General features: G+C 40.6%; 1 protein-coding gene across 2 annotated transcripts in view; it reads left to right on the forward strand.

The window, feature by feature from the left end:
• LOC101158177 (gamma-aminobutyric acid receptor subunit alpha-5) overlaps positions 1–17778 on the forward strand; it is a 30647-nt gene extending 12869 nt beyond the window's left edge. For both annotated transcript variants that reach the window (XM_020708806.3, XM_004066698.5), the window contains exons 6-10: positions 132–214; positions 8183–8326; positions 14167–14319; positions 14462–14673; positions 16545–17778. In XM_020708806.3, the coding sequence (XP_020564465.1) occupies positions 132–214; positions 8183–8326; positions 14167–14319; positions 14462–14673; positions 16545–16844 (892 nt within the window). In that variant the 3' untranslated portion in view covers positions 16845–17778. The remainder of the gene's footprint in view (positions 1–131; positions 215–8182; positions 8327–14166; positions 14320–14461; positions 14674–16544) is intronic.
• The last annotated feature ends 1422 nt before the right edge of the window (positions 17779–19200 follow it).

Consider the following 19200-nt stretch of genomic DNA (forward strand, 5'->3'; position numbering starts at 1 on the left):
GTTAAAAAAAATGATCACTAGATGGTGGTATTATCACAAAAAAAAACATAATTTGAACCCCTATTTCCTGATCATAATACCAATGTATCTAAACACAACTTTTTTGTGTTTTGTGTCTTATTTTTCCTCAGATTGACCATCTCAGCCGAGTGCCCCATGCAGCTGGAGGACTTTCCCATGGACGCTCACGCCTGTCCGCTCAAGTTTGGCAGCTGTGAGTGAAATCCCCGCTGTCAACGTCCACATCCTTGTTACAATGTCCTCTAATCCCGGCTACACCTCGTTATACAAGGGCATCACGGCGCCTAATACAGCAAGTTAGACACTTCATCTCAATTTAATCAACAAAAAGCTATTTTACAGGGAGAAAAGTCCATTTCATATATTGTCAGAAGAAAAGATGGATATGTATGACTTTAATTTCCATTTGAAAAACTGTGGTGAAGTTTCGTCAATGTGAAGTTAAAAAATAAAACTGTCGGAAACGATTTTAAAATCAAAATGATCATTTTGTCCCAAGAGTTTAATGTACAGCAAAAACAAATCATGGACACCATCATGAGTTAGTGTTTAATTCGCACTCAAATAACTAAAGTAAAAATGTCCAGAATAATTTTTGCTTCAAATTAACAATAAACTGTGTGTAAGGATGCGACTAGAGGTGAGTTTGTTATCTTGTTTTCAATTTATACATAACATTTTAAAATCGTCTGTTTTTGCCTTCATCCAACTACACGTTTTTAAATGATGCAACAGAATGGATACCTAAAAAAATAGTTTTGCACGAGATTTCCATTGGTTACATCAAATGTTATTTTCTATTCTTAAAGGGTAACACAACAGGACAGATGGAGGCTGACTCCATTCTCTGCCCAGATTTAAAAAATGCAATAAGGGGGGGGAGGGTTAGGAGAGGCATGGTCCTGATCTGTGATTGACAGTGATAGTGAGGTTAGTTTGAGGTAACTAGAGGATCTTTTCATATTGTCTGGATGAAAATAAGGGGAAAAACTCGTAAGGTAAAGGAGGCCCAAGCAGGCTGCCTCCCTGCCCCGATGCGGCCGGTCTGTCTGCCGGCCGGTCAGCCGCCCAGGGGCCGGTTTAGCCGCCCTCGGGAGCGTTCAGAGATGGGCGGGGCTTTTATGCTGAAGCCGCAGAGCCTGACGTGAAACTTCTGGAATGACGTGGGACCTACACCAGTTGACCAATCACGAAATTCAACTTTACGACGACGTTTTGAACTCTAGAGGGCAGCACACAGACGGGTTTAGACTATAATTTCAGGAATTAAATATTACGTTTATTTGAAATTGTCTAAAATTTGGCAAGGTCCGCAACATTCAGCACTTCCAAAGCCCCATTTGTACAGGTAAACAGCCCCAAAAAATGTATTTTCTGTTTAGTTACTACTTTTTATGTGTTTTTTTTCTAGAATACAGGTAAATGTTTTAAGATTTTAGGGTCTTTTCTTTATAAAAAGAAAGTAAACTTGTGCAAGTTCTGAGTATTTGCTAATATCAATCTTGCAGGGTTTTAAGTAGTTAATGTACATTTTTAAAAAAAGCTCAATTTTCTTATACATTCATTGTAAATGCACAAATTGTAGATTAGATTTTTGATCAGAAGAAATTAACTCTGTTTTTACTCATTCCTATTCTTTTGCTACAGCCATTAGTTAATCAAAAAGAATCCAAACTACTGTAAGTTTTTAAATGTAATGCTCTTTGTTTTATCTAAAAGTTCCAGGTTTTCTGTAGAAATAGTCTGCCTCATTAGCTTAAAACACAAGTTTTTCTTTTTACTTTTGGCTGTCGTAGTTTTTCCCCCTGAAAACAGGGCTGTGCAAACAGTAACCATTAACCTCCTTAGTTGTTTTTATTTCATCCCATGTAATGTAAATATTGAATAAATCATGAAGTGACTCTCTAAGACGTAGAACAGTTTCATGCTGAATATTCATGGAGATAATCATTTGAAACATTTAGGACAATTTGTTTTTTTCTAAAGATTGGCCCAGTTTTCTGCAATCTAAATTCGACAAACAGATCAAGCTGGGGATGTTTGAGACGCTTCCCCTGTAGTGAGCAATTGGGCAACTGTGCAGAGAAATGAGCTCCTTCTACCAACAAGAACCTTGACAGAACCTGGTTAAAACAGTCACCTGCTTTCACTGGAAAAGAGACAAAAACAGGAACTTTGGATCGACGGGAAGAGTTTTTGGAACGAGGTTAATGCTTTGTGTATAACCCATTTTAGTTCAAAATGAACTAAATTGTTGAATTGGCAAAAAAGTTACATTAGCCAAAGTGGTTAAGAATATTAGAAATTATTTTAAATCGGAACAAAAATCAGGATTGGACAGGATTACCAAACAATCTACGATCTGGTTGTCTAGTTCATCATCATTTGAAACACAAGAAGCACTCATCACTTGAACAGAACTAATTTGCACCTTGTGTGCGGGTTAAAAAAATTGAAGAATCTGTACGACCTGCCTACTTCACCCTCACTTACCCTTACATGTTGTGTTTTCTACGACTTGTCAGTTGCAGCATGCCCGTAGAAAATTGTGCATGAACAGTTTTACTCTACAGGTTTATTGAGCGGTGTACAACCTTGATGTGTCCTCTTGGCCACCTTCTTGCCCCTTATCCTGCATTCACACCGGTCGGGATTTGCGTGTCAAATGCGTGTCAAATGGGCGTCCACCGCCTCTCTTTTGCTACGTTGGCGGTTGCTCCTCCACGCCGGAGCAACCGCCAATGTTTTTCAAGACTTCATTCGTTGCCACATCATGGAAAACATGGATGATGTTGAATGAGTAGCTTGGGTTTAAATGCTTTGGAGAGCTCTACAGAGGCGCCGGCAAGCACCTCGCCGTGTCTGGCTTTACCGGATCCTTCAGAGATGCTTGCAGCACGGTGATTTTCACCATTTACTGCAGGAGCTGCGCCTTAGTGACGGCAGTTTTAAATGTTACTTCCGTCTGTATGTGGCCCAGTTTTAAGAATTTATTTCCTGCATTAACCTGAGAGGGGAAAAATAAAACTTGAGGATCGTTTTATTAATGTCTCATGACATAAACATCATAAGCCTGTGGGGCTTAAGCAATCACGCCCAGGGTCTGGAGAGCTAGCGAGCACTGCTGCCCAGGGTCTGGTCCAGCTCCATGGGCTCTATGAAAGGCTTGCGACTTGTCCAGGGTGTATCCCGCCTTCGGCCTGCAGTAACCGGGACAGTCTCCGGCAACCCAGCGGCCCCAGTAGGTTAAGAAAATGGATGGAAGTTCAGGATGAAAATCCTAACATCGAGCAGTCGTATTGGAATTTTTTTGACCCGCTGATCGAGTGACTGAAAACGTCATATGGCCAAAGCTGAGTCCCTGATTGGTAAATGCAGCACTTCAGATCATCTCTGTACGTTGACTTAACACTGAAACTTGACACACTGGATGCGATATGTCAAGAAAAAGAAAAGGAATTTTATGTCAAAAAAAGGAATGCACCTGTACCGGTTTGCCCATTTTTCGCACACAGACATCCTGTAACGGAGGTTGTAACTAAGACCTATGGTGCATTACTAAAGGTTAAATTGGCCAATGTGCTTAAGACTATTAGGAAATATTTGAAATTAGAACAAGAACTAAGCTACATCCAGCTATGACTAAACTTTCCTTCTAATGGCGGCGTCACTTTAGAACAGTAGTTACAAGCTTCCATAAGACTCATCAGGCCAACAATGGCCAAGTTTATACCTGATGCTCTCTGAACCAGACATCTTCCTAATAAATGAAACCAGCAGAGAAACATCAAGGTGCCATTTGAAGACGAAATCTGGTCAAACTTCACACTTAAGGAGTCTACCAGGTTAAAAGGATGACCCTCTTATCCCCAGGTTTTAGAGAGATGTGGTCCGCCCACGCTCACTAGGCTAGATTACACATCCGACTATAATCCAATTACACTGCCAAGAGCTGCCGGGCATTCCCATGGTCAAGGCTAACCTAATCAGCACTGCGGGTTAGACATCTACAAGAGGAACAATTTATGAATGACATTACTAAACAGTGCTTTTAAGAGATTTAAAGAAGTTTCTGTACATCAGACAGTTTTTCCATCCAGTCTACCATCGCCCACCTTGGTGAAAAACAAGCGGACTAATCATTAAAGCCCTGAGGTCTGCTCTGAGGTCAGCCGAGGCAAAGAGACTCTAATCCCTGATCTTACTCTACTCCAAGCCTTCCCAGATCTGCACTGAAAGGTCAAGTAATTATCTGACACTATTTCTCATCTACATGTTTGGCAGAGAAAACCTGTTATAATTGCTTTTAGAGTTTATTCATTGTCAACGAGTTTTTTTTGTTTGTTTTTTTAATACACTTTTAAGATCTTTTAATGTATCTCATGAGTATGGCATAGTATTGATCCAGGTAAGGCAATTGTTCTGATTGCTAATGAAGATAAGTTTCTGACTGATGGTCACAGTGATCCATTCCAAAAACATCGTACAAAAAAAGGGAAAAAGTCCAACTATTTCTTTATTAGTCAACTTCTTCAGTCTCTTGAGACACACTATAAAGATTTTGTTTTTCATGGTCAAGAGGCGCAGTTAAAGAGAAGCGTTAGATAGAGGTTGTTTTCATAAAAAAATCAAATTATGTATTTGATTTTGATTTTGAAGCTATGTTTTTAAAGTGACAGTTTTCAGTCATTTTGGAATCTAGTTCAAAAAGGTGAACAGACAAAACACTGGAATTTATGATTACAAGGATAATGTCCACCAATACAAAATGCATTAACACCAACAAGAGACAAAAAGTTCTCGTAATGAGTTTAGCATGTGTTGCTAATAAGAATAATATTTTTAAAAAAAGCTAGACGTTACAAACAAACAAAAGCCTCTTTTTGGAAGAAAGTTGGGATTTTCCCAAGGCTTAACAGTGTAGGACAACGGAATTCTGAAATGCCTTGGTCACAACTGCTCTAATGGAGGGTACAGGCTGTCTGCAGGCAAAGTCCTGTACGGGGCACACCAATAGTATATTTTGAAATTTTAGAATCATGAACCCACTTAGTGAGTCCTTATAGCCAAAACCTTTGCACACATTTTTTCCATCGACATGCTGCGGGCGACAGGTTGTAGCGAACACCTACACAACACGTTAAGGCCCGTACACACCGGGACGAATTTCGCCCGCGATATTCGCCGACGTTTAACGCCTCGTGACTAAACAAAGGGCACCGATGTGAGTGTGCACACCGACGCAAAAAAACGCCACGCGTCAAAGTGTCACTTTTTAAAAAACGCCTCGGGTTCGTTTTTTTTGGTTTGATGCACCGCGTCAAAAACTATACGACCAATGAGAATGGCGCTTTTGCACACGTGTCTGGAGCTTCTGAAGTTACAGTAAAACACAACTTGGGGGCGCTCAAACACAAAACTGCCTTTCTGAGCACATATACCAGCGAAGAAGATAGACGCCAAGTAGCGTCTACGCTGCCGCGAAGAAATAATGACGGACATTCTAAAATATCCCCGAACCAAGCACCAGTTGGAGCTACTGATGCTTGAAATATTCATGTTTTCTTTGTATTATTCTGACAAGCGCGTAAATACTTGCTCTCTTCTTCTGAGTGAAAAGCGACTTTAAGAAGCGTAAAGGTCCGCAGCGCCACCTTGTGTACAGGAGTATTTCTGTTTTACATTAAGCGCCATCTAATGTCAGGGAATGAAATTGCATGTTCGCTCGGCTCATCGTTAGCGAAAATCCCCTGGGTGTGAACACAATAAACGTGGCGAAAAACGCTGGCGAATAACGCCTGGCGAATATTCGTCCCGGTGTGTACGGGCCTTAAGGGTATGTAAGGGTGAAGTAGGTGAGATGCAGGTCGTTCAGATGACTTTTACATTTTTTTAACTCCCTTCCACATTGTGCAAGGAGCCCATAGCTCTTTGTGCACACCCTGGCTGTTAGAAATGAGGAAATTAGACAATAAGGTTGTAGTTTGTGTCAGCATTCTACCGGCGTCCTACAGGCACTCCATGCGTAACAACTGAGTGTGGTACGGCAGCATCATCCCCACTTCATAAGAGCAACGAACGTTATCCTTGTTAATGGTTCACAATACACTTACAACACGCACAACAATGGTATGATCCATTTTCATTACCTTGAGGTGGTCGCAAGAGCCTCAAGGGAACTGTTAGACATACCTGCGCTCCTCTCTATGAACCTCAATGGGGCCCAGACAACCCAAAAGCCCGCAGAACGAGTCCATAAATTTCACTTCAATCAATATTTCTCCCTGAGCCTTGTTAGGAGAATGGGCTCAGTATAGCTTTACGAAAACATAATTATACTTTTTGATGAGCAACCCTTTGTGCTAATGGCTGTAAGTGATTGCCGATCCATTTCTCCCAGAAACTGTTTATTTGTCTGTCAGACAAAGTGATGAATGCACTTACTTAAATGGAAATGTTGGCACTATATGCAAGTTTTTAGTTACTATATTACTTTAATATGCAGTATAACTAGACTACAGTAGTTGGGTTTGGCTTTTATGACGTGGTTTGATTGTTTGTACCATTAGAACAGCTGCAGCTTGGCGATATCTGGACTCCATTCATCTGAATCCCTTTCGCCTCACACAAGAGACAACAGCAGCAAGGCATTAGTCGCTAAATGTTGAGAAATTGGCAAAAGCACTTGTTTTGCCTTCCAAAGTCTTCAGCTCTTTGTCTGCATAATGACATTCACCAATAATCCCCTATTGCAATCTACCCACCTATTACCACTCTGGCCTTTGGCCTGTCAGCGGCTAAATTTAAACTCTGCACACAGTGTTCAGCAACAACGAGCTACCAAGTGAGCACCCAGAATGGAAACACCCAGGTTAAGTTGCTATCTACCAGCATGTTGCACAAGAACAAAAGATTCTCCAGTTGGCTATTCCTGTTGCCAAATGTTCTATTTCAGACTTATTGGAGTATGTAGATGAAAATGGCTGTCAAATATCCCTGTACTGTAAATAAAATAATCAAATTTCTGTCCTCAACATAAGTCAACATACATCATTAAATTGTAGCTGCAAGCAGCACTATGGAGCTGTGCTGCAGCCTGGATGGGCTTCTGTCATTTGCTGGTGACCTTGATATTATTCGCACTCGTTGGCATGACAGTTAGACATTTCAGTTTTAGCATAATAAAAGGGCATTAAAATCTCATTTTAGTGCAGGGTCTTGGGGTAACCATATTTTTCTTCTCTGTGGTTATTGCATCGATGTACCAAAAGGGAATTTCACCTTTGTTGACATATGCCCCGCCCACTTTCATTGTACAGTGACACCATTGGAAACATTGTTGTGTTCAACTTTGAATTACTGTTGTGTCACTCAAAGTGTGTAAAAGTTGTTTTTTCCCCCCGAAATGTTAATTTGATGTCGAGACGACTGTAATCGTGGTAGAAGCTAGCGTTCCAAAACCTTTCTTTAGTTTTTTTTAATTGTGTCTTAAGTAAATCTCGGCTTAAGTAAATCGTAGGATTTCAACTCCATGGAATACATCTTTTATGGTGCTTTTAAATGTCGGAGTCACTTTTTTTATGACGTTTTGTTTCTGTCCAGGGAGTCAAACTTTCAGGTTTCAAGAGGAAAAAAGACTAATTGTGAAATACATAATACTTTAACGTTTTTTTTTTTTTTTTAAATCAACTCTTGACCAACTGATAGTAGAAGCAGCAAACTCTGATAAAACCTCCTCGTTGGCTCAGTGACCCCTCTACATATTTTAACGCTCGCTTGAGAGCAGATGACCGATACGTGTAGGGGCAGCAGTCGGCATGAATAAATAAAATGGTGGGAGCGTCTTGGAGTTTGCTCACCTTTTTCATCCTGAAGGTGATGCAACACATTTAGGTTAATCTGGTTTCTGCTGACAGGGGAGCTCACCTCTGATCCAGAATTAGGCTGGTAACAAAAATACACTCTGATATCCACTTACACACCCACAAACGCTGGAGGCACATAAGGTTGAGGGGTAATTGAGTAGTAAAATAAGGCGTTGCAGCTAAACTTAGCAGGCAGTAGCTAACTTTAAGGATCTGTACTATAAGATCTGATAAAAACGTTTGCTAAAATCCTAGAAATGTCCCTTCTCAATGTTTCTCTACTGCCTGTTTCTCAGATGCCTATCCAGTCGAGGAGGTGGTCTACACTTGGACTCAAGATGCTGCCAAGTCGGTAGTGGTGGCTGAAGATGGCTCCAGGCTCAACCAGTACCACCTGATCGGGCAAACCGCCGGCACAGAGGACATACACACAAGCAGAGGTATGCTGGTGGTTGGCAAAGACCACTGCGATGAAACTGGCCTTTTTAACATGTTCTTGTAACCTTTTTCTGATGATGGAGGACAAATAATAAGAAAATTAAGCTTTCATTTCTGAGTATTTCTTTATTCAAATCTGCTAATCAGGAGCAGATGAGAAAAAAAAGCAGTTTAACCAAAAATCATATTTGTGACGTAGAAAGTACGCTTGATGAGACAACTGGATCCATTAACATCTCTGTTTTCCTCGTCCAAGCTGGCATCAGGCTCCAAATTGTACAACATGTTACTCGCCATTTTTGTTGCACTAATATTAGTCTGGGGTGTGAGGGGCTGTAAGGCAGTGTTTTTCAACGTGCCGTGGAAGATGGTCAGGTGTGCCGTGGGAAATTACCCTTTTTCACCGATCTAAAAACTTTGACCATCTTTAGAATAAAACACTAAGTAGTTAGGAATATGAAAGATCGTGAAATACTTTTTTCTTTGTGTTTATTTGATTCTATTAAAGACATTTTGATAAGAATACCGCGATTAGCTTTAGCTCTGTTTTCTGAGATCGATTTGTTTTTTTGTGAGGTTACATAAAATTGCATGTTGATAAACTGACGGGAACAACAACTACCAGGGTAAAATTTCAAATAATGTTGTTGAAAATTATTACAGAAACTAACTTTAACTTTTAATTACGTCTTTTAGAAAAAACAGCTGCAACTTCCAGCTTTTTCTGCCACAATCATCACAAAAATGCACGTGAGATTGTGGACGGGCTGTAGATCAATACAGACTGAGTTTCTCCTTTTTTCAATTTGTGGATGCTGGTGTGCCGCAGGAGTTTTGTCAAGGATAAAGTGTGCCTTGGCTCAAAAAAGGTTGAAAAACACTGCTGTAAGCTAGCGGGAGTGTGGAAACAATGGTAAGGGGGAGGGGTTGGTTGGTCCCGCTCACAACCCAGAGACAAATTTCTAGTAATCTACTAGAAACTATGTCCTAGAAAATGACAGAATTTTTAATTTTGGCTAAAAATTGCATAATCATAATTAAAAGACCACTGGGAACACTTTCAAAATAAATCAAAAGATGATAGGATTTAGCATGAATTTCTGGTGATTTTTTTTCCCCCCTCAAATTTACTGAATTGCAGAACTTGTTTTATCTAGTGTGCACAAGACAAAAAAAAGAAAATCAGTATTTTTCTGGGACTGTTGAAGCTCTGTAAAACACCCAAAGAGGGACCGATGGGGCAGAGCACAAATTGTGGAAACATTTTCAGGAAGTCAGAGTAGTGGAAGCTGGTGGACGAAGAGTGGCCTATCCATCACACAACCAGCTGTCCACAGGCCCAGAGAGCCCTGTCAAACAACACTTATCCTTCATGAGCCCATGAGCAGACGTACACACACACACAGAGCTGGACAGACCTGAGAGCCAGGGTTAATCCCCTCCCCAACCAACCAACCAACCGTCCATCGGCTTTTGCATAAGAAGCTGACATCACAGATCAGGGAAGAATCGGCTGCTGAGTAAATCTGTGAGTGGGGGGGGGGGGGCGTGTCTGCACTGGTGAATTCTCCATAGAGCGGTGTGAAGAAAAACATGGAACAAGGTTAAAAAAAAATGGACTGAACTAAAAGGCAGGAATATCAGACATATTTTAGAATTCTGGTTTATACCGACATGTATGTGTCAGTGTACCTTCACCATCAAAGAAGTGGTCTAAAAATGGGGTTTGGTTCTCAGAAAAGTTCAACCGGTTTTGTTGTTTGCGCGCATTGGAGAGCCGGATGTGGGGGGATGGGGGGGGTGGGGAGCTGAAAGGCATCTGTTTAATACTCTTATGTAAAGCAGAACTGTAATACACTTCACTCTAGTTTTGAGTGGAAGCGTTATTAAAACTCCGGATTTCCTGTCTGTTTTTCATGAAATGGTTTTCTGGCCGAGCCTCTTTTTTTTCTTAGAGTTCATCAGTTTGAAATGGGATATAATCAATGAGTTGGGGATTGATATCAATGGAGGGTCTGAGAAAAAAGGCAGACGCTTGGCCCTAAACGGTTTGGTGATGCCACCAACTCCGTCCGTCCTGAGTGTTTCGACCATGAAACAACCGTCAGGTTTGACTTTACTCTGATGGTCCCAATCGAGCCGCCATCTGGTGCCGTGACAACAAAACGTTGATGTTATCTGACAATGAAATGCTTAGTAGGACTAAAGGCGGTAGATCATCATTCATGCAGCCCAAAGCTTCCACTGGAAAGCATCCAAATCAGGGGTAGATTTTACTGATGAGTTGGAGCTTTGGGTCACACTCGGCACAGAAGGCTAATTCACTTTGCAGAGGAACTCTTATAGACCAAATATGGTGTTTCTCCTAAAAGCTGTAGCCATAATTAGATATTTTAAAAGAGTTACTTAAATTTATACTTAATATGAGTGTACGTTTTTTTCCCATTTATTATTATGCTCTTTTCTTTCCTCTTTTTTTTAGCAAACCATGTCAAGATGCTATATTTATTTTAGTTTGCAATTTGTCAGCTTTCATAAAAGCAAGTAAAAGATGAACAACGACCTGCCCTTGATGGCTATATTTTTATTTATTTTGTTTATTAGGGATGCAACGATTCACTTTCCTCACTATTCAGAGGTGGGACACACAGTCTGGTTTTAAACAGAGAACTGTTACATCCCTAATGTGAACCTGTCCCACTAAACTATGCTCTAGTCTAAGCTCGAAATGGGAACAAATGATGTCTTTCCAATAAACATCAACTGTTGAATAGTGTTTATTTGTGGTTTCACATGTTCGCAGAATTCTTTTCTGCTCATCAAAACGTATTAATCTAAAAAAAAATAATTAATCTAAGAAAATATTGAGTTATTATAATATTAAGGATAATTTATACAAATGGAAAGTTGAATGGATTCGTAAACATGTAGTTGTCAAATGGGCTCTAAGAAAACGGATTTTTGTGTCTCTTTTTGATTAAATAAGGTTGACCTTACAGGAAAACTGCCTTCAGTTCCAGCTGGGTAAAAATAATGAATAATTTCTTCGCCTGAAGATTAAAAAACCAATCAATTTATAGTCGGTGTGTTTGTCATTGTGCTCCTCACAGTGAGATTCTAACTGTGTGGCCCCAATCCAAACTAACCCAAGAGTTTTTCTTACTTTCAGATTCCTGATATCTCAGAAATCTGAAGTTTTAGATTGAAAAACCAATAACTGCCACGCTGGAAGTCTTTAAATAGCACGTTTGGTCTAGAGCACATTCTGTTACAGCTACCAAAGGGGAGATAAGTCAGAGTTTGTCTTTAAATACCTGAGGACACAGCTTTATCTGTATTGGATAGCGATACCTGTCCTGATATAACTCCCCAACTCAGAGAAGATAAGACTTGTTTCAGAGATAGTTGCATCTAAAGTCCGTGCAGACCTGGGGGGTTTCAAAGACCATGATCCCTGGGATAAATATTTATCAGTTGCGGATTAAATGAGTACATTTTCAGAGGGAAGAAGCTCTTTGGTGTCGGGGTTGACTCACCAGTTGACCAGCATTGCGGCGTTGTTCCCTGCCATGAAAGGAAGCTCCCCTTGAACGCCCTGGAGCCCAAATCCTTGGAACAAAAGTAGTAAGATCCTCCAAAGGAGCATGTTCCACCACGTTCCCTTGCTCCCGGTTCTGTAGGGATCCATACATCCACGCCAAAAAGGTCACCTAGACCTAGAAGAATTCTATTGGGTTGTTGTGAGTCCAGCACCTTGCAGTCATGATATTGCTGGGGGGCGTCCTGACTGTGGCATCGCAGCAGAAAGTATCAAATATTTGTTGATGTTCTGCGAAGATCTCCACCTCCCTCACCTCCAACCTGCTGTCACCTTCATAAAGTTCTCCGTTTCCTTCACCATGTCAGCCGGGTATTCCATACGTAACAGGAATCAGATTTGTTTTTTAAATTTAAACTAAGAAGGATGAAAGAAAGAGGGAATGCCCCGGCTAGCCCCCCTCCATCCCACCAGTGACGAACAGCAGTGAGTGTCCTCCCTCTGTGAGCCGTGTCAACACAGAGACGTCATGCTTCATGTGTGTTTCCCTTCGTGTATGCGCTTCACCCGGTAGGAAGGACTGGGCGGTGCTTTCGGCGAGGATCCCTGGACAGGAAGCCCCCCCCCCGGTCTCTTACTGATGGCGGCGGGATGCAGATTGTAACCAGGGATTAGGGAGGTTCAAAAATCGGATTTTGCCCAGAGAAAGCCTAGTGTATTACTGTGTGTGTGTGTGTGTGTGTGTGTGCGCGCGGCCTAGTGTGTGTGTGACATAGGGAGAGAGCAGGAGATGCACAGGATTTTCATAGTTCAGGAGCTCCTGCAATCACCAACCGCTGCTTGTAAAATGACTTTTTTAAAGCCTCAAATGCAATCTTTAGCACTTTTACTCAACATTATGTCCTCTTCTCTTCCTGTCTGTATCCTGCACTTTATGCGTTTCTGGATTTCCCATCTCTAGTGTTAAGGCCGGCACATTTACTGCACGATTTCGGCATTGTTTCCCTAAAAGGGAGTACATGTATCTCAGCTTTTTTTCTACTGACATTTGAGGATTTTATGTGCTCTTTATCCTGTAAATTAATTCTTAAATCTCTTCTATAGTCTGCTGCCGTTGTTATTAAAACAAAAAAGGCAAAAGGGTTGAAAGAAGAAAAAAAAAACTTAGTAGACCACGTTTTATGCCCTGGCTGGTGCTGACAACTGTTAGATTTAAAGATCATTTGAGGATTATAATCTGATGCTGACATTTTCAAAACCAGATCCAACCTCAGACAAGGTCTGTGCAAATTGTAGGGAGTTTTTGAGCATGTGGAAGGGGTGAAAGAAGAAAATGGATAAAGAAACATTACAAATGCAACATAGAAGACTTTGCAGCCCCGTTGAGTGTGTCTGTATGTTTTTTCTTGGAGCTACACACTGTTGGTGTCTTTTCACACTTTTTTCTTTCCTTTGAGCCACATTCGGTGTTTCTTTGTGTGTTTTTGTCTGTACTACACAATGTTCCTTTATATTAAGGACTTTTTGGACCTTTTAATTTTTTTTTCTTCTATTGTTGGGAAAACAATAGACATGGTCCATGACTGCTGCGGGCCATAGCAAAGGAAAGCCCAGTTTTTTATGTCATTCTAATTAAAGTTAAAGTTAAAAGGCACAAATTGTTGAAACCAAATGTCAAAAATTCAACAATTTTCTCAGGATTCTTGTTTACAAGTAAAGGATTCAATAAAATTCCTGTAAGCTCGCTTCCATTCAAATTCAATGTGCATGTTCATTTCAGTTTAATTACATTGATTGTGTGATTTTTTTTTTTTTTTTTTTACGAGTTCAGTTCACTACAATTATTTTGTTTTGAGTCTATTGGCCAAATCTCAAAGTCTAAAAGCCAAATCTAATTTCTGCAGATCCTACTTAACATGATCAATGGAAAAGTTAATATCTGCTCACTTAAAAGAAGGAAACACATTTTGCCTGTTTAAGGAGGTTTAAGGGCAAAATATTTTGATTTAACTGAAGTGTTTAAACGTAAAAAAGTTCCCTTTTCAGCAAAAACAAATTGGATCTGCTACAATGTCTCGCGTGGTGGGATCATCTTTTGGACTTTTTTGCAGCTGCTAGTCTTCGACACAACACTGATCCCTTCTGTGTTTCTCAACGGGACTCGGAAACAGGATCAAACAGGGTTTATGAGTGAATCTCCCACTAAATAGTTGGTTGGAAAAGGTTTCCAGTGTTCCAGTCAAAGTTGATGTTTCTGATCATTGTTCATTGTTGAGGTTTTTGTTTTGTTTTTTCTACCTTTAGGACAGTACACAGTGATGATGGCCCACTTCTACTTGAAAAGGAAGATTGGATATTTTGTCATCCAGACGTACATGCCATGCTTCATGACGGTTATCCTGTCCCAGGTGTCATTTTGGCTTAACAGGGAATCGGTTCCTGCTCGGACCGTCTTTGGTTAGTAAAGCTGCTTAATCCCAAATGTTTGAGATTGATAACAGTTGCACTGTGAGCGTCAGGGTTACGAAGCAGTTTGCTGACTTGTGATCCTGCAAAAGCCGTCATTTTAACTTGTAATGGTCGTTGTTTATGTGTTCAGGAGTGACCACAGTGTTGACCATGACCACCCTCAGCATCAGTGCCAGGAACTCTCTCCCCAAAGTGGCCTACGCCACCGCCATGGACTGGTTCATTGCTGTGTGCTACGCTTTTGTCTTTTCTGCTCTCATTGAGTTTGCCACAGTGAACTACTTCACTAAGAGGAGCTGGGCCTGGGATGGCAAGAAAGCAATGGAGGCACAGCACCCTAAGGTATGAAATGTCAACCTGAAGTGATTTATTTATAGCATTTACAGACTCAGCTAATGTTAAGTACTGAAAATTGATAGTATACACAGCAAAAATAAAAATCTCTCAATAAATTTAGAAAAATGCGTTTAGATCGACCGTATTTGAGAACCGGACTGAGTGACCAGGAAGTACCCATTGGTTCCCAGAAACCAAAATCCCATAGACATCTATAGAGAAATAAACTTCTAATACTTCATTCTGTTTATCAGAATAACCAGTCTTGCTTTGATACCTTTTTTAAAACATTCTCTTGCAAATCTTATAACATTCTTTCAAGTTGTTATTTCTTTAGTGCCAGTTATTCTGCTGGCCATACGTCGAAGGTTCAAAACATTTGATTGATTTCCGACCAATCATTGCTTGCTGACGTCGTCTGGCTCAAACATGGAAGCGTCCCTATCACGAATAAATGGTGATTGATACTTCATTTTGTCAGAGCCAGATGTAAAGCATTTTCCATGGGTGACGTCACAAACATTTGGTCCAGTTCTCAGATATAGTCAGTGGTTTAGCGGATTTTTCCGTTATAACAGTCCTCTCCGAAAGAACTTTAAGATAAGCCTTTTTGTAAGCCTTAGTCACATGCACCTTTACGGAGGTTCACAGGTTTAGGTTCGGGGTTGTTTCGGTCCGTGGAGGGTCGTAGAGTCTTGTCGTTCCTTTTGAGTTTCCTGTGGCCACCTGACGAGACGTCAAGAAAGTGGAGCGTACGATTGGCATGCGTGTGGTAATTGTATTTTTGAGGATGATGGAAGTTGCATGCATTAAGGATGTACGGGTGATGCTGTTTGACTGTGCCCTCACGCCACACTGCAGTCGTTGAGAAGGTCACCTGCAGGCAGCTCAAATCTAAGTAAGGGCTTCTGACTGAAGCTACATTCATGGTGTATGTGACACTCATTAAAAATTCCTCTAAATACGCAATCTTGAACACGCCTACAGTGTTCACACTGGACCGTTGCTACCTGCTATTAGCGGAGGTCCGCCACCTACAGTGCAAAGCTTGCTCCAGGCTTTTTCTTTCACAGCTCTATTTGAATACATGAAAGACTTAGTGCCCTGTAATTCTGGCTAGGAAACAAGCCGCATTTAGTCATTTCTCCTCCATGATCTATTGTCAAACCCTTGTTCCCTTTTAAAGGAAGCCCATTCATACGTCACTACCACATCCGAGTCAATGATTGGTCAAAATTCAACCTGGTTTGACTTCCAACGCACATTTAATGGGTTGCGTTTTGTGCGTAGAGCTCAAAAGCTGTCGTAGAAGTTTGCGTGGCCACAAGTGAACGCGAGAGTTTAGAACATGGAAGCCCGAAACGCACAGATACATAGACTTTTCATCGATCGTGTCTTCTTGAACGTGCATTTTCGAGGCTGGTGTGAACAGAGTTTCAGGCTTCATGTAGTGTTGGTTAATATTTCCTTGGTCCTGGCAGCACTCAGCACCTCTTGGGTCCACATGTTGGTGCTAAAGACACAAATAGAAAAATCTGGGCTGAAAAATTACCCAGCTGTAGATGAATATTGAAGTTATGATTATTATGCTGTTTAGTTTAACAGAAGACGTTGTTAATAAAAGGATATTTTTACAATCTTACCAGAATCCAAGGCTTTTAAATCACGGGATACAATATTTGGTTGACCACAAATCAAGGTTAACACAACAAACAGAGACGTTCAGGACATTTATCTTCTTCTAATCTGTTGTGAATAAAAATATTGATAAATGTAATGTAAGTTTATGTTGGATTTCATTGATAAAATTGGAAAAAAACACTCTTTTTTAATCTTTTAATGTTCATGAGCTCTCGTCGTCATCTGTTCTGCTGCAGAAACGAGACCCCATGGTGCTGTCAAAGAAACCCAACAACGTTTGCTCGGCAGGGGTCAACTACACCCCCAATCTCACCAAGGACGTGGCCATCTCCACCATCTCCAACACCACGTCGGTGCAGCTGCGCGGCACTGAGAGCAAAGCGGCGGACCCCAAGAAGACCTACAACAGCGTCAGCAAGATCGACAAGATGTCACGGATAGTGTTCCCCGTCCTCTTCGGTACCTTCAACCTCGTCTACTGGGCCACGTACCTGAACAGAGAACCGGTGGTGAAGGGAGTTGTCACTTCAACATAATCACTTCTTTATTTTTTTCTGAAACAGTTTGTACGAGGGTGATTATTAACGAATGGCGTTAAAAGGTCTCTGGCTCAGAAAACAAACAAACAAACAAACAAAAAAGAAGAATATCTGCGCTTGAAGAACAAAAACTGCACCCTGCTATTTAATTCCAGCACTTTGAATGGATGCAAGGCTGCAACTGAATCCGTTTCCTACTTTACATGGCCTAGAAAAAAACTGCTTCAAAGACTTCTTTAAACGAAGAGTTGGCGCTTTGCTTCTTTCTCATCTTTCTTGCTGCAGTTTGCATGACGTTCTCCTTTACAGGAAACCATGGACTCCTCTTTGTCTTGAATGCGGACCGTAATTGATCAGTCTTTGCTTAAAGAAGTACAGAGGCGCTTCATTTGCATTGAAAAGTGGATTCAAAAAAGCACTCTCTGTGGAGGTAAATGCTGCAAACGGACTGATTCTTCACTTTTGTGTTATTTTAGAAGAGAGAAAAAAAGCCAGTTTTTCCCGCATACTGGTTGGTTCTTGTACAGCTTTACCTAATGCTTCACTATCTTCTGCTGCAGGGCTGGCTTCTCCAGTGGAAGATTTTCAAAGAAACTTATCGAACAAAAAAGTTCACTGAACATGAATGAGCAAAAAAAAGAAGTAAAAGAGGGGATTGGAGTTGATACAGTAAAAAGAATCATGTTAATCATTCTGTAAAACAAGTGACACAAAGTTAGTTATTCAGTGAAGTCATTAGGCATCTATTTTGGGAAATGACCAAACCAAACCCTTTAAACTCTTATCAAGAGAAAGTAGCTTAAATAATTTGTATCTAGTGCAACGTTTGCGAAGTCTTTACTAAGTTTGACTCTTTTTTTAATTCTAAAAAAGGCTAATGCTCAAATAAAAAATTTCAAAGTTTAATAAACTATGAACAAAAGAAAATAAATTTGAGATAAATATTTATTTTCTTGACCAGGCCTATTGGGTGAACACAGTAGATGTCGCCAGCGACACCTGAAAAACGGACTCTCCTTGATCGTCGACATGATCAACGGGAATCAAAAGAGACGCAGAGAAAAGCAGCTTTTTACATCGGCTTAGCACCAATATGGAACACTTTATGATCAAAGTGTTGCTTAAGCCGCTTTTCTCCGCGACGTTATCAGATGATTTACTTTAAATGCATAAGCACTACTACAAAAGTTGCACGTGAGCGCAAGGCTTTGTTTCTCCTCCTCAGAATCCACTGGAATTGGGTTTTATGCATAAATGGTTGGTGAGTTACAGTAGTCGAAAGGAAGCTCTGCTGTTAAAGGATTTAACATAAATTAAATTAACATATAATTTTACATTTTTGGGGTAATTTTTCCTTTCAAAGGCAATGTCACACAACCGCTGCATACGATTGAAAATTGGTCATTCGTGAGTATAGGAGGTCTTTCCGTGAAATGTTCACAGATGACTCACGATTGAACCACGATAAAACCATGGAAGAAATACCAAAAAACCACACAAAGTAACACGTAAATCAACGTAGAGCATGAAGCGTGCGTGATTGTGCTGTTTATACGCAATTCATTACTAATACTGAATTACGTAATTTTTTTCTTTTAACTTGTCCTGTCCAACAGCTGAGCAGACAGATGAGAGCTGAAAGCCTTTTGTGTCTGAGATACTTTACTGTTACAATAGGGGTTATGAAAAGGTTGACACACTAGGTGTATATTTAAATAAACCCCTTCTGTAATTTAGGCTAAACTTTATTCATCTTACTTATATCTGTAACAGTCTTTTGTTGGACCGGACGGAAAAGAAAAGAAGGCAAGAAGAGAGAGGGATACCGGGGGGGGTTATTAAAGAGGAGGGGGAGGGGAACTGTGAAGCAACGTAAGGCAACAAGTTGTTTACAATCATTACATTAGTCAGATTTATAAGTAATATAAATCCAAAAGGGGGCGGGACCTGTCTACACACACACCCAAATGAAGTAATTACGTGATTTTAACGTGGTATGTGATATAAAAGTTATACATTATACAAAAGGCCGTTAGACATATGTGGAACGGTCGCGGACAGCCCCATATTTGCATAAGCATCTCGCAAATATCACGCGTAATTGCATAAAAATGTAGGTAATAACTAAATGAACTATGTAAAATCCACATAGACTGCGTGATTCTCAACCCACAAAGAGTTTTTAACAGCTTCGTGTAAAGACCCGTCGGCTGAAACCGTTGACGGACACCTGCGCACATCGATGAACGATCAACTCAAGAAACACTTAAGAATTACTTATATCACAGTCGTACCACGAAAGACCGAAATTTCATACAATGGGTGCATGACACGGCCTTAAAAAGCATTAATT

This window comes from Oryzias latipes, chromosome 2 (assembly GCF_053564925.1).
Source record: "Oryzias latipes strain Hd-rR chromosome 2, Olatipes_Hd-rR_3.1".
Taxonomy (NCBI): domain Eukaryota; kingdom Metazoa; phylum Chordata; class Actinopteri; order Beloniformes; family Adrianichthyidae; genus Oryzias; species Oryzias latipes.